The sequence below is a fragment of the Leptopilina boulardi genome, unplaced genomic scaffold (genome assembly GCF_019393585.1).
Source record: "Leptopilina boulardi isolate dan_hultmark-lab unplaced genomic scaffold, ZJU_Lbou_2.1 LbouV2_337, whole genome shotgun sequence".
Classification (NCBI taxonomy): domain Eukaryota; kingdom Metazoa; phylum Arthropoda; class Insecta; order Hymenoptera; family Figitidae; genus Leptopilina; species Leptopilina boulardi.
Genome location: NW_026137904.1, coordinates 778344 through 793123, shown reverse-complemented (window position 1 = coordinate 793123; position 14780 = coordinate 778344). Strand labels below are relative to the sequence as shown.

General features: G+C 24.6%; 5 protein-coding genes across 6 annotated transcripts; 2 read left to right on the top strand and 3 right to left on the bottom strand.

Moving 5' to 3' along the window:
• Window positions 1-32: 32 nt before the first annotated feature.
• Window positions 33-2465, bottom strand: LOC127285636 (ubiquitin thioesterase otubain-like). Its single transcript, XM_051311756.1, has 5 exons — window positions 2319-2465; window positions 2195-2247; window positions 1607-1906; window positions 1235-1435; window positions 33-1124 (listed from the first exon to the last, which is right to left on the bottom strand). Exons 1-5 carry the CDS (start codon window positions 2359-2361, stop codon window positions 927-929), a joined length of 795 nt encoding a protein of 264 aa, XP_051167713.1. The 5' UTR covers window positions 2362-2465; the 3' UTR covers window positions 33-926.
• Window positions 2466-2543: 78 nt separating this feature from the next.
• On the bottom strand, window positions 2544-4125 carry LOC127285626 (60S ribosomal protein L32). Of its 2 annotated transcripts, none has more exons than XM_051311740.1 (4): window positions 3973-4125; window positions 3624-3738; window positions 3151-3303; window positions 2544-3000 (listed from the first exon to the last, which is right to left on the bottom strand). In XM_051311740.1, the coding sequence occupies exons 2-4, from the start codon at window positions 3714-3716 to the stop codon at window positions 2842-2844; spliced, it is 405 nt and encodes a 134-aa protein (XP_051167697.1). In that variant the 5' UTR covers window positions 3717-3738; window positions 3973-4125; the 3' UTR covers window positions 2544-2841. The 2 variants fall into 2 exon arrangements, with proteins under 2 accessions (XP_051167697.1, XP_051167698.1); XM_051311741.1 differs by lacking the exon at window positions 3973-4125 and adding an exon at window positions 3932-3970.
• A 58-nt stretch (window positions 4126-4183) lies between these two features.
• On the top strand, window positions 4184-6149 carry LOC127285623 (tRNA pseudouridine(38/39) synthase). Its single transcript, XM_051311738.1, has 6 exons — window positions 4184-4442; window positions 4527-4660; window positions 4723-5288; window positions 5364-5655; window positions 5739-5866; window positions 5938-6149. Exons 1-6 carry the CDS (start codon window positions 4368-4370, stop codon window positions 6009-6011), a joined length of 1269 nt encoding a protein of 422 aa, XP_051167695.1. The 5' UTR covers window positions 4184-4367; the 3' UTR covers window positions 6012-6149.
• On the bottom strand, window positions 6118-6863 carry LOC127285624 (nuclear receptor 2C2-associated protein). The gene is made up of 3 exons (XM_051311739.1): window positions 6681-6863; window positions 6475-6565; window positions 6118-6402 (listed from the first exon to the last, which is right to left on the bottom strand). Exons 1-3 carry the CDS (start codon window positions 6713-6715, stop codon window positions 6118-6120), a joined length of 411 nt encoding a protein of 136 aa, XP_051167696.1. The 5' UTR covers window positions 6716-6863.
• A 115-nt stretch (window positions 6864-6978) lies between these two features.
• LOC127285619 (uncharacterized protein MAL13P1.304) lies at window positions 6979-13136 on the top strand. Its single transcript, XM_051311733.1, has 9 exons — window positions 6979-7638; window positions 7714-10430; window positions 10909-11187; window positions 11263-11407; window positions 11490-11663; window positions 11741-12008; window positions 12088-12240; window positions 12328-12470; window positions 12563-13136. Exons 1-9 carry the CDS (start codon window positions 7454-7456, stop codon window positions 12816-12818), a joined length of 4320 nt encoding a protein of 1439 aa, XP_051167690.1. The 5' UTR covers window positions 6979-7453; the 3' UTR covers window positions 12819-13136.
• Window positions 13137-14780: the final 1644 nt, after the last annotated feature.

The following is a 14780-nucleotide window of genomic DNA, read 5'->3' as shown; positions in this document are numbered from 1 at the left end:
AGATATTTTGTAGAAAAAATATATGACAGAAATAAAATTTGCAAATTATACGTGTATAATTTGCCATTTATTGACGTTAGTTAATGCAGTATTTATACTCCATTTTACATGATCTGTTATTATTAATTTTTCCATTCTTCATTTAAAAAACTAATAAAATATGTTTAGCTAAGTGAAAAAAAAAATTTTTCATTTCATAATGTCACTGAGAAAAAATTTTTTAATCATATGCATGAGAAGTTCAATATTTCTATTTTAGAAATTCACACATTTTTATTTTAATAAAATTATTTATGAAATTAAACACAATATAATTGGCAAGTATTTTTATTTGATAATAGACACGCTCAATAAAAAAATGTTTTTTTTTTCCAAAGTACAATTATTGTAATCATAAATTTAGGATCGAACTTCTCACGCGAAATTACAAAAATGACAGTATTCAGAGATGTGTATATTCATAAGTATTTCACTTTCATTCAGAATTACTTATCGCACTTATCACACAAAATAATATTTCTTTTTTTTTTTTTTTTAACAGCAAAACAAACATTTTCTTTTCTCTATTTCTATTATATTTATAAAGTTAAGATTATAATCTATTTTTATGCAAAAGAAATGGAGGAAAAAATTAGACACATCACAAGCAAAATCAAAAAAAAAAAGTCTTGTGTTTTTTTTCACATGAAGAAAAAGAAATAAAAAAAGAAAAGAAACTTCCAGGCAATAGTGTTGCCGGAAGTAAACAGCACTTTGGGATCCATACACCTTCTATTCATTTAAAATTTCAAAAATTCCTAGAATTTTCTCTTTACGTATCAGAAGTTTAAACACGCTTGAGGTATTTTCTTTTGTATAATTAAAAATAGGAGATACACAATTGTCCAATTCATATAATAATGAAATAATAAGTAGACCAAGAATCATCAGGGATAAAGAATATCATAATGACCTGGACGATAAAGTAAATGAACTGATGGTGTGGCATTTTCGGGAAAATCATGAGCTATTACTTCTTTTTCTGCACCTCTATCCATATATTTAACTCGTACTCCCGTACCAAGTGCCGTACTCATTGCAATTATATGAATATGATCTGATTCTTTAAACATTGGTTCTACCTCCTAAAAGTGAATTTTTTCTATTAAATATAATTTTCGTTACGTCAACGTTTTCCCATTTTTTTTAGAATTTTAAGAAAAATTTAATATAGAGAAAGAAAATTGAAACTCACCTGATGACAAAAATCCTTAACGGTACGATCTCCCTCGATGAAATTTTGAAAAAATTCACCCTCTCGTTGTAAATGACCAGATGTTATTAACCTAAGGTAAACGACAACATAATCTGAATGACCTTGTTCATTAAAGAGTTTATGCAATTCTTCGTAACTTGCTTCGGTACCTCCTCCAACTCTATCAATTACTTCCATAAACTGTAACAATTAAAATTTTCCATTTAAAAAAAAAATATCGTTATTTATTTGAAGAATTTGAGCTAGATAACAAAAGTTTTATAAAGAAAAAGGTTTTGTTTCTACAGGATGTAGTTTATTTTTTTTTTTTTATTTTCCGTTACTTTTAAGAAATGTAAAATAATTACTCACCGTATCGTGAAAATCTTCAACAGTAAATTGAGGAAATCCTAAAGACACTAGATTATCTTTACTGTTTAATGCAAGTTCTCTAAATTTTTCATACTCCTCTTTATTGCTAATCAACCTCTCAAGATAAGCATAACTAAACGCCCGAAAGAAACAATTCCCATCTGGCCTCGTTCTTCGAAAATATGAATATTTTTCACCCAAAATCTTTGCTTTTGACAGATAAACTTCATCTTCAGCGTATTCACTTTCAAGTGCCTTTAAAGATTCTTTTTCACCGACAAGCGCTATTGTTTCCGAAATCTGTCAAATGACAAAAATAAATTTCTTTAAATATCCAAATATTAAAAATAAAAAAAAAAATTATCAACTTCATATTTATTGACACAATGATTAAATTTGAAAATAATTCTAAAGGGAATAAAAATATATTCAACCGAAAATTATGACATACGCAAAATTAATTTTAACCTATAAAAAATGGATTAATTTTTTCAGACACATTTTTATCTACAATAATTGATTTTTTAATGATTAAAATTAATGGTGAGAAAAATTATATATACGTTTTTTTTTATAAGAGCCACTAACCTCTTTTTCGATACGTCTCTGTTGCTGTAAAATGAGTTCATCTTGATTGATTTCTGTAATAAAATAAAGATTACTAATTGCCTTTAAGAAAATGTGTATTAAAGTCCTGAGGAAGAATAAAAACCTGAATTTTCTGTTGACCGTTGATTGAGTGGTTTTTCATCCATATTTTTATTGAATTTTTAGCAAAATTTCAAAGTCACGTCAAATAACTAACTCAACTGAAAACAAAAACTCTGAAAATCAGAGATTGACATTTGAGATTGGTAACAATGATTTCTTATTAAGTTACGTTGGTATCTCTGATTTTTAAATAACCATTTGGCGGGTAATTTAAATTTTCTTTCACTTAAAAAATAAATGTAGCTTATTTATTTTTAATGCAAAAAAATTAATAATATAAACTAAACAAACGTTTATAAATAATAAAATTTCCAGATTATTTTAAAATTACTATAATAGAAATGAAAAAATTAAATTGAAATTTTTGCTAATTATAAATTTGCATATTTTCTATTAATCAAAAGTATTTAAAAATTATCTACCATTTAATAAACGACGCATACAATATGTAAAGGATTTCTGTAAGAAAAGAAAACGTATATTTTTTTTTTTAATTATAATTATATTTGTAAAAAAGCAAATATTTATTCGTTCTCCTCGGAACGTAAACGAGCGTTTGGATTCGTAACGCGGATTGAAAGTTGTTGAGCGCGTTCTACAATTGTTTTTCGTTTTTTACTGCTAACTGCGTGCGCGATTTCAGCGCAGAATTTTCTATTCTGCATCATCAGAACTTCCAATTCCTGAAAAAAACAATTTTCAATTAATTATTGCAATTATAAAATAAAAAATTATTTACTTTTTTGATATCTTACAATTTTTAAAATGAACAATTACATTTGACAACAAAAATTACAAGAGAAAGAGCAAAAATTACAAAATAATTTACATACCTTAACGTTATGAACCAAAACTTTTTTGAATCCAGTAGGAAGCATATGACGAGTCTTTTTGTTACTTCCGTAACCGATATTGGGCATCAAATATTGACCCTTGAAGCGCCTTCTGACTCTGTTGTCAATACCCTTAGGCTTACGCCAGTTTCTCTAAACATAAATATAAATTATTGTTATAGATATATATTTTCTAAAGACATTTTACAAAAGTTGAAATAGAAAGTTCTCAACTTTCATTGACAGAATAAAATATTTAAGTACACAGTATATAAAAAATTGTTTTCTCTATAATAAATTTTATTTTTTAATAATTATTCCAATAAACGGAAATTAAGAAACTAGATGTCACTTCATTCATTCACAAATACTATATTATATATATTTAATATAAGCAAAAGAAGCAAAATAACGATAAGAAAATTAATAAAGAAAAGTGAGGTTATGTACTATTACTGATGAAATTTTTTTACCTTTAGTTTATCATATCGATCACTTTGATGCCGGATGAACTTTTTCGTTCGCTTCTTGACTATTTTAGGTCTATATATCGGTCTAATAGACATGTTGCTTCGAATTTGATGACAACTAAAACAGAAAATAGTAAAAAGTATCAAATATCAGTCACACTGTCAGCCCGAACTTTGTTTTCATTGAAGCACAAGTGAAAATTTACGAATTTAAAGTAAAATTCACTTTATTCTCAATGACTATTGCACTTATCAAATAAAGAATTAAGTTTTTTCAATAAAAATATAAATAATTATTATAATTTATTTACGATTGTTATAAAAAATATGGATTTTCAAAATTCATACATACTTCGAAGAAAAATATATCGGAAAGGCTTCTTTTTAATCCAACCTTCTTGACATGATGATCTTAAGGCGGATTCACGTGAAACTTCCAACCTCCTTTTTTACATTATCAATTTTCATTGGTGAATGTTTTCTTTCTCTGCCAATCGTAATTAGTTTATTAAATAAATGTGAATGACATATTAAAATGTTATTTAAAATTATAACCTTAAAATTAAAGTGACATGTTGTTATAAAACAATAACATTGAACAATGAAAAACAATAAATAATAAAAATACCACAACAATAATGATAATTGTTTTTTTTTTTTTTTTTTGTAGAAATATTATATTTTTCTAAGAACGTATGATTTAATTATATTTATGTGTATTTTTAATTTTAAAAACTTATAACTAAAATGAACGTTGTCAAAATAAAAAAAAATAAATTCTCCAATTCGACTCGTGAAGAATTGGAAATTCTCGATAAATCAGTAAGTGACATTAATGTAAAATTGTGATTAATAATTAAAATTATTTTTTAAAAATAATTTTAATATCGTTAATTCTTATTTTAGATTTTAATTGACAAAATTTTACAACTGGAAGCTCATAATTTTCAATTGAAATCTATTCTTTCTAAAACTTTAAACAGTTCTGATAAGAAATCAAAAAAGCCTGAGTTTACAAATAGAAAATTTGATTTTTCCAAGTAAGTAAAACATTATTATTGGAAATAGAAAAACAAATTGTAAATTGTAATTTTTTTTTTAGACATCACAAAAGGCATATTTTCCTAAAATTCTATTATCTTGGATGGGACTATCATGGATTTATGGAACAAGAAAATACAATTGACACTATTGAACATCATGTTTTTGCAGCGTTAAAAAAAAGTTGTCTCATTGAAAATAGAGAAACATCAAATTATCACAGATGTGGTCGTACTGATAAGGGTGTCAGTGCATTTTCTCAAGTTATTTCCATAGACGTTCGCAGTCAACTTGATCCAAATAATCAAAATAATCTCGATCAAGAACTCGCTTATTGTAAAATTTTAAATAGACTTTTACCAAAAAATATTCGATGTTTCGCATGGTCACCTGTATTAGAGAATATTTCCGCGAGATTTGACTGTAAACGCAGAACTTACAAATATTTCTTTCCAAGGGGAAATTTAAATTTAGATCTTATGAATCAAGGATTAAAATTCATGATTGGAAGTCATGATTTTAGAAATATTTGTAAAATGGATGTGGCAAATGGTGTTGTTAATTTTAATCGTACAATTTTAGAGGCTTCAGTACGTTCCATTAAAGAAAATCTTGAAACAACATCAGGTATTGTATTTATTTAATTAGAAACACTTTTTTTTCAATGAAAAAATTTTAAATATCTAAATTTACTATCATCAGGTTATGATATGTGTGAATTGACAATAACTAGTCAGGCTTTTTTGTGGCATCAGATTAGATGTATAATGGGCGTAATACTATTAGTTGGATGTGGAAATGAAAAACCTGAGGTAATTCAAGAACTTTTGAATATTGAACACTGTCCAAAGAAACCGCAATACAATTTAGCTCACGAAATACCATTGAATTTATTTCATTGTGAATTTGAAACGAACGATTGGTTTATTGATAAAACAGAATTAGAGGAAGTTATAAAAGCCTTACAGGAAGAATGGACATTTCATAGAATTAAGTAAGACTTTATTTTTTAAATAAAAAATTTATGAATTTAATTAAAAAATTTCTTTTAAATAAAATGTCATTCAATATTTTTAGATCGACAATGATTAAAACAATGCTATTGAATTTACCAGAAACAAAAAATACAAATTTTCAAAGTGATTGTCTACTTCGTGGAGTGGAATCAAAAATTTATACTCCATTAATGAAAAGATTGACTTGCGGTTAGTAAAATAATTTTAATAATTTACTGTATATTCAATCAGTTATCTAATAACTTACTTTTCATTTACAGAAAGTTTAGAGGAAAAAATAAAACATTTTACAAAAAAACAAAAGATCGAAGTGAAAAAAGAGACAAATATTTAAGGGAATAATAGAGTGTTTTTTAAATAAATATTTTTAAATGAATAAATAGCATTTTTTAAAAATAAAAATATTTTATATTTTATATATAATTAAAATCCATCTATTATCAGGAATGAAATAAAAGTTTATAGACAACAATTCTACCAAAAAAATCAGTACTACTGTGAAAAACAATTTTAAATACTTTAGTTCTTTTTGTTTCAGATAAATGAAATCGTTGCATTGTATTTGTATCCTCAGGGAAAAAATCATCAACTAATGACAAATCTTTTGAATCAATTCCAGCTTCAATAGAACATTTCTTACCGGCAAATCCACCTTGAAATTCTATTTCTATTTCTGATAAATCAATTTCCTCGTCAAAATTTACTAGAATCCATTGTGGCGTTCCCTAAAAAAAAAAAACGCGAGCTACTTTTTAATATTTGTTCTAATAGATATAAAAATTTAACAGCTTACTTACAGAATCAGAATTCCAACAAGTTTCATTTGACTCGTCAAACATATTTTGTTTACCAAATTCTTTAACATTTTTGTTTAACACAGAACTCACCCTAAAAATATTAAGAAACATTATTTTAAACACAAAATAATAGCATTATTAAATTGTTTAATTAATATTATTAATAAAACACTATTATTAACTGTTTTAAATGAAAACAAACTTACCTGCAAGTAAATTTTTTTTCTTTCAATAAATTCATATTAAATTAGATTAAATTTTTCTTAATCAAGGAATGTTATAACAATTATTAAATCTATGGAAAATATAAAATAATATTAATGATTTATATTTTGACATTAAAACATTTTCACTAATCGCGTGGTCGCTCTTAAAAAACTAATGTTACATTCATACCTACAATAGATGTGCAATAATTTTGCGTATGAACCTTAAACTTTTCTTGTCCAACATGCAAACTAACCTTTTAAAAGCCAACTTCAATTTAAGTGCCGTTGCATGCCATGTAAATGCAAAGATAGTAAAATTAATTTTCTTTTTTTTCTGTTTAAAAAATGAATTATTTATATCTCATTTATAATTTAATAAAAAAAACAAAATTAATCGAACAATAAATGGGTGATTAAATAAGATATTTTTACGTATTGTGTCAAAAATAGTGATTTTAAGTTCTAAGTGAAATAAACTGTGTTTTCCAAAATGGGATTTCAATTACAGTTGATGCTTGTTTATTACATTTTTTATTAATAAACGATTATTCTTTATTCCATTGTGAAACATGAAAATATTGCTTCTATTTATAAACTGAAAAATAGATTTACAGTTAATCTGTATGTTTAATATTTTTAAAAAGCACATTTTGTTAAAAATTTATTTTATTCTATAAGATATAACAGAATGTTTTAAATTTCAAAAGAATTCAACTAGTGTGTGATAGTTATTTATCGATTTGATACCTGTTTTCTTTATATTTAAAAACATGTATCGTAAAGTCCTGAAAACTTACAATCGAAAGAACAATGGGAAACTTGATTTCTCATCAATTCAAGGCCAATCAACTATAAAACCTGTAGAAATTACAAAAAATACAGAAAAAGAAATTATAAATGATACTTTTGAGGATCCACATGATACAACTTTTGATCGCATTCTAAGAGAATTCAAGTGAGTAAATTTTTTCAATAAAAACTTGAACATTAAACATAATTTTAATTTCAATTCTTTTTGTTTTTTTTTTAGAAATAAACCAAATCCTCCACCAGTTCAAGAAATATCCTATGATTCCTATACAGAAACTGACATTGATTCTTCTTTTATAAATCAATCGTCATCAGATTCTGATGATGATTTCGTTTATAAAGCAAAAAGTCGAAAAATGAATTTAAAATTGAATAAACAAAGTTCACGTCTTGAAAAACAGAAGTCTTCCAAATTACTTGACGAACAAGAAACGAAAAAAAGTCAATTAACTAAAAAAACTAAAAGCAAAAAATTAATCCACGATGATACTCACAGTTCTTTCAATTTCGTTTCATCGGAAAAAGAAAATACTTTAAATGATAAATCAAATAATAATAAATTTCAACATTCAAATTTAAAATCGTGTTCAATTTTATTAAAACAATGTGATTTGATTATGTCAAAGAAACAAGAGAATATAGTGAAATTAAAACCCTGCTCAATTAAACTATCTCGTTTGAGGGTAAACTCTTTACCTGAAACAATTCACAATAATTTAAAAAGAAAATCAGAAGAGAAATTTATTAACAATTTCAAAAGGCAAAGGATAGAAAATGAGGAAAATGATGAAAAAAAATCGAATACAATTTCTCAAAGTATAAATGATGAAAGTTATGATGAAATTGTAAACAAATCAAAAAAGAAATCAATTAAAAATATTGAAAAAAAGAAAAGAAGATCTGCTATAATTTTTGAAAATTTAATAAGAAATTCAATAGGAGCAAAGGAGAATGTCAAAAAATTACGAAAAGTTCAAACTCCCCCAAAAATAGATAGTCCAATTGAAATCAAGAGTCCAATAATTTTGAAAGAATGTAGTGTTAATTTAACACGCATCAATTCACCATCAATTTCATTTACAAATAATTTTGTTAGCAGTACTCCTTTTATAAAGAAAAATATAAATCTACATAAACAATCATTACCTTTAAATTTGGAAATTAGTAATATTACCTCACCGATAGTTAAACAAAATATTCCTTCAACACCTGACAAACAATTAATCACATCAAATCAATTTAAAGAACCATCATCAATTCCATTAAAAAATATTAACAAATCAAAAACTGTCAATCTTCAAAATGATTTGAGTGAAAATTTTCAAGATAATACGGAAAATTGGAATAATTCCTCTGATTATTCAGAAATTGAATGGGAGACTATCAATGAATCTGAACTCTCAAAAGAACCATCTTTGCAAAGAAAATTTAGATTACTTCCACCTAATGATAAAACAAAAGCAAATTTAACTAAAAATTCATCATCAATTACCGATACAAGTTTCTCGATAAATGATAGAAAAAATAAAGAAACATTGATAAATAAAAGTTTAGAAGTCTCCTTAGAACGATGTCACGTTGGTACTAAAAGATTTTTAAACAAAAGTCCAGAATACGAAAAATCTATGTCCTTATGTTTCGACGATACAAAATCACAAGATGATAATTTAAATTCCTCTTCGGTAATAACAACAGACAGTAAAGATTTAAAGAAATTTTCATCAGTTTCCGTGAAATTAACTAAATTAGAATATCCCGAATCTTACAATAATTCGTCAATTTTAAATCAAAGTGATTTAAAGGGTTTCGAAAGAAAATTAGAACTTTCTCTTAAGAAATTATCACCAATGACTTCAATTCCCACAAGTATTGTTTATTCAATTGCAGTCGAGGATTCAAGAAATGATATATCATTAATTAACGATACAAATAAAAAAAAAGAAAAATCTCTTGAATTTGAAAATTCCAGTTTAAGAAGATGTTTAAATTATGATGAAGAGCCAGAAATTCAAAATATAAATAACAACGTATCTCCAATTAAGAAAGACAAAACACTTAATGATACAAATGAATCCAATTCGGAAATTTCAATTATTGAATCCTCATTGAAAGAAGACGATGAAGTGAAAAGAAAATCTCATTTGGAAGTTTCAGTAATTCTTTCACCGTTAAAAATGGAAAAATCTCAATATTTCCAGAAAAAAGAAACGTCAAATCAAATTATTGAAAATTCAACAATTGATAGTGGTAATTCATTTGAAAGTACAAGTGCCATAAAAAATACTCAAGAATTTGTGTTAGACGATAATAATTCATCATTAAAAGTTAGTCAAGATTCAGGGCAAGTTAATGATTCTTTGACAAAAAGTAGTCAAGATTCTATGAATGATGATTCATTAACAAAAAAAGGCCAATATGAAAAATATGTAAAGCCATTTAAGCAGTATCAAATAAATTCACAAGAAGAAATAATGGATGCAGAGACTGTAATATATGATAAAAATGACAAAAATAATATAGTTACAAAGGCTGTGAATGCTAGTGAAATTAATTCTAAAGAATCACTTAAACAATTAAAAGATTCAGTAAAAATAACGCAACGACGAAAAAAATATCAAAATTGGGGATGGCGGCTCTCTGATATTTCAGAAAATGAAAGTAGAAATTTTAATGAGAATGAAATAATAAATGATGATGATGAAGTGATTCCAAAAGAAGCTGAAAAGAATGCTAATATTTCTTCAATTAGTAATAATTCACTAATTGAACAATCACAACCAGAACAGCATTTATTTTTGAAACCTGGTAAATCTTGGGCAAGATCATTGTCAATTTTAAATAATATTCATTCTCAAACTGATGTGGACAGATTTTCTGTTGGAAAAGGAAAGAAATGGAGGCACAGCGTCATTTCCATTTTGGATATGCAAAATAAAGGTAATATAAAATTTAAATATTCCTTTATTTCACTTTACTATAATTAATAAAGGGTATTTAAATTTATAATTTATAAAATAATATTAAAACATCTCTCTATTTCTTTCCTTTTCTTTCATTTTTATTTTTACTCTCTACTTTCAACAATGCAGGATAAAATTTAAAAAAATTGGTTTTTTCTAAAGATAAAAAAACAGTCGAAATAGTTTTTTTTTTAAATTTTTTATGAACCTGTCAAAAAAAAAAGTATTTCCTACTTTTATTTACAATTTTTAATTTTTTTGAAAAGTATTTTTTAATATTCTTTATTTGAACACTTTTTGAAGAAAAGGGAAGAAAATTTTTTCTTATATTTTTTATATGGAATATTGAAAGAATAATTTGTAAATGGGTAATAGGTTAAATAGCAAATAGTTCATAAGAATTAATTTGCAATTTTTTAAATATATTTCATTTAATTTTGTATTTATTTCCATAGGCAATCTTCAAAGTTGTATAAAAGAACAGGAAACATCAAATTCAAATTCACCAATTAAAGATCAAAATGGAATTGTTGAATATCCGAGAATTGAAAGATTTAGTCAAATTGGATCAACTAGTCCTAGTCGTTTATTCAAGAGAATTTCAATTCGTGTTGTACCTGATGTTAAAAAATTTGATATCAATAATGAAGATACACAATTTTTAGAAGCATATGGCATTCCATCGAGTCAAACAAAAACAGTTTCAAGTATTCAAGAAAATGACAAATCCATAGGTAAGTTAAATGAATTTTCAATTGTTTTGTAATATTAAAAAGAATGGTGAATATTAATTTAAAAATATTTTTCAGCTTCACCTGAGAAGAGTTTATTGCATTCACAAGATTCTATTCAAGAAATTATCGATTCTCAACCTTTGACAACTGCAAAATGTGTTGTTTTAGAAAAATGTCATCAAACTGAGTATTTGCCATTTAATCAATGCTATCCCAAAAAGTTTGTATATTTTTTTTAAAATATTTTTTAAAAATCTGAAAAATAGTTTTAATGAAAAAATATTGTATTTGCAATTTAATAGGTTTTTAAAATCCTGTCGAAAAATTGGCGAAGGTGTTTATGGTGAAGTGTTTTTGTATAATAACGAGACTGATAGTTCAGTAATAAAAATTATTCCAATTGAAGGCGATGAATTAGTAAATGGAGAACCACAAAAGAAATTCCATGAAATTCTCTCTGAAATTGTTATTGCCAAGTGAGTTTATTTTTAATTAAATAAAAATTTCCTTTTTTACTAATTAGATTTATTTTGTCAATATTTTATTTCTAAAGGGAACTTCACGATCTTCGATTTAACGAAATGTACAACACCTCTAGTTTTGTCGAAGTGAAAAATATTAAATGTATTGAAGGGAAATATCCATCGAAATTAATTGAACACTGGCAAACTTATGATAATGAGAAAAAGTCAGAAAACGATTGCCCATCAATGTTTAAAAATGATCAATTGTATATTTCATTGGAACTTGGTAACGGTGGACAGGATTTGGAAGCTTTTGTTTTTCAAAATTCCGAGGAGACATATTCAGTTTTTTTACAGGTTTGTTAATTTAAAATTTGTTGAAAAATTAATTTATTTATTATGTTAAAATAAATTTTGCTACTTATTTTCTGTTTAGATTGCCATCGCAATGGCCGTTGCAGAACAAAGTCTCGAATTTGAACATCGAGATATGCATTGGGGAAATATTTTGATATCAAGAACAAAAAAATCGCAATTTTCTTATAAACTTGGAAATTTGGAAATCAATTTACCCTCAAATGGCTTGAAGGTAATGGCGAAAAATTTGTGAATCCAAAATTAAGAAGATTTTCAAAGTTTAAAAATAATAAATAAATTTTTTTTTATTTATTTCCAGGTGGCAATTATCGATTTCACACTTTCACGAATGTCATACAAGGGCTGTTGTATTTTTAATGATTTAGCATTGGATCCCGCTTTATTCACCGCTGAAGGAGAATATCAATTTGAAATTTATCGTCTGATGAGAGATAAATTGGGGTGAGTAATTTTAATTTTTTTTCACAATTTTTGAATTCAAGATAATTTTATATATTTACAAAAAAAATTTAATTAACAAAAATTAATTATAGAAACGACTGGCAGACATTTGAGCCATATACAAATATTCTTTGGTTGCACTATACTTTAGATAAAATGATAAAAGCCGTTCGTTACAATAAAAAGAAAATGACATCAAAAATTCACAAGAATGGAATTGAAAAATTGAAGAATTTAAAAACTGAAATTCTCTTTTACGACAGTGCATTTGATTTAGTGACTAAATGTGATAAATTTACTGTTCTCTATGAAGATTTCAATTCTTCGACTGATGATAACGATAAGTAGTATTTGTAAATATTATAAAAGTATATATTTTTTTTATGCAATATTTTTAGACTTCTTTATAAAATGTTTTTCTTGTTTCTCAAGAGACATTCCGTTAGTTTGATAGATGTTACATTATTAATTATTACTTTTTTTATTAAACAACATTTGTTAATATTCGTAAGCGAATAAAATAGTAAAAGAAAGAAGAAAATATTATTTCAAGAATTTATTTTTGAAAAAATGTAAATCAGCTTTTTAATAGAAAAGTTTTTTCTTTGTAAATAATTTATTTTGAAATGTAGGTATTAACTTCAATCTAATATTAATTAAATTTCATTTTTAGAGTTTGATTAGTTTAATTAAGTTCGTTTTTTTTTCTATTCAAATTTTTCCTCTTTTTTTTGCTCGTTCTGAAAAAAAAATAAATAAAAGATTAATTCAAGTTTCTTTTAGTTCAAAATTTGTTATTGGAGTTGTTAGAAAAGAAACTTGTAAAACAAATACTTAATAAGGGTAAAAAGAAATTAATAACGCAAATTATATCAACTTTTACTTGACTATAATTTGTAAACGTTTCTCAATTATAAAGATTTTATATGAGTACTTGATGGAAAATTACATTTGTTAACGGTGGTAAATATTTTCTTGGTATTTTATATACGTTGCCACTGTATTCATAATTACATTATTTTCATTGTCATTAAAATAAAGAATGAGATAAAAATGCATATATCAATTTATCGATTCTGTTTGTATAATTTTCAAACCTTGAACAATTAAAATTTATTCTTCCCCATATACATTAATTTTTATATTTTTTCTAAATGCCATTTTTTTTTTCTTAAAACAATAATATTGTGTATTAAACAAAATTAGTTATATATATATAATGTAATTTAATTTTTAAACTATTAACAGAAATATTTTTTGTTAATTTAACCAAAAATATTTGTTAACATAACAATAATTGGAATAATTCCTAACAAAACTTGTGCACTCAACACTTGTTTTACTTTTAATTTGCTTTTTTTAATTTTCAATTATACTATATTACAATTTTTCATTTATAGATCAAATTATTTTCAATTTTTTATTGACAATCATTTTATTTTTCGTTTTTTTTTTAACAGTTCAATATCTTACTAAACTTGTTATGTTAATATAATGTTTAATCTTCATTAATTATGTTTGCATAATGAGTTAAACATTTAACGATATTTATAACAATTTTTTATCATTCGAGAAAGATATATATCCGCCACTTAATTTTGCCATCGTTTTATATAGCTGCCAATAGCGCGCCATTGAAAATTGATAATTAATTAATATTTTTTTTTATACAATCAAACAATATGTTTTTTCATTCAACAATCGTGAAATTGTTTTATTTCCTATACACATACATTTTTAAGAGCATGTGACATATTTTGACATCTAAATATTAATAATTCTCAATTTATTTTCTTTTTGTAAATTACTTTCAACAAATTTTGAAATTCCCCAATTTTATTAAGTAATCAATTAAAATGTTATTATTAAAATTATTAAAATTCAGTGTCATTAAAAGTCATCCAAAAACGTCATATAAATTAATTTTCAGTCATTTAATCATATTTTCATTTTTATTATTTTATAATATTATCTTTTTGGATAATAAGAATATTAATAAAATTAATAATATAATAATAATAATAATAATAATAATAAAAGAAGAATAATACATTAGATCTATGTAAATAATTTGCTGCTAATTAATTCGGATAATTAATTGAAAAAGCAGCAACTCAAATTAAACAAGAAATATTATTTCATAAATCTGAGCATATATATTGTATATATATATATATTTATTTTTTTGTATTATAAGTTAGTTTTATCCTGTGAAACCATTGTAGATTGTATAAGCAAACTTCGAACTAAATTTACACATCGTATCTTTTTTTTTTACTCCAAAATTGTTTGTTTCTAATTTTTCTATGC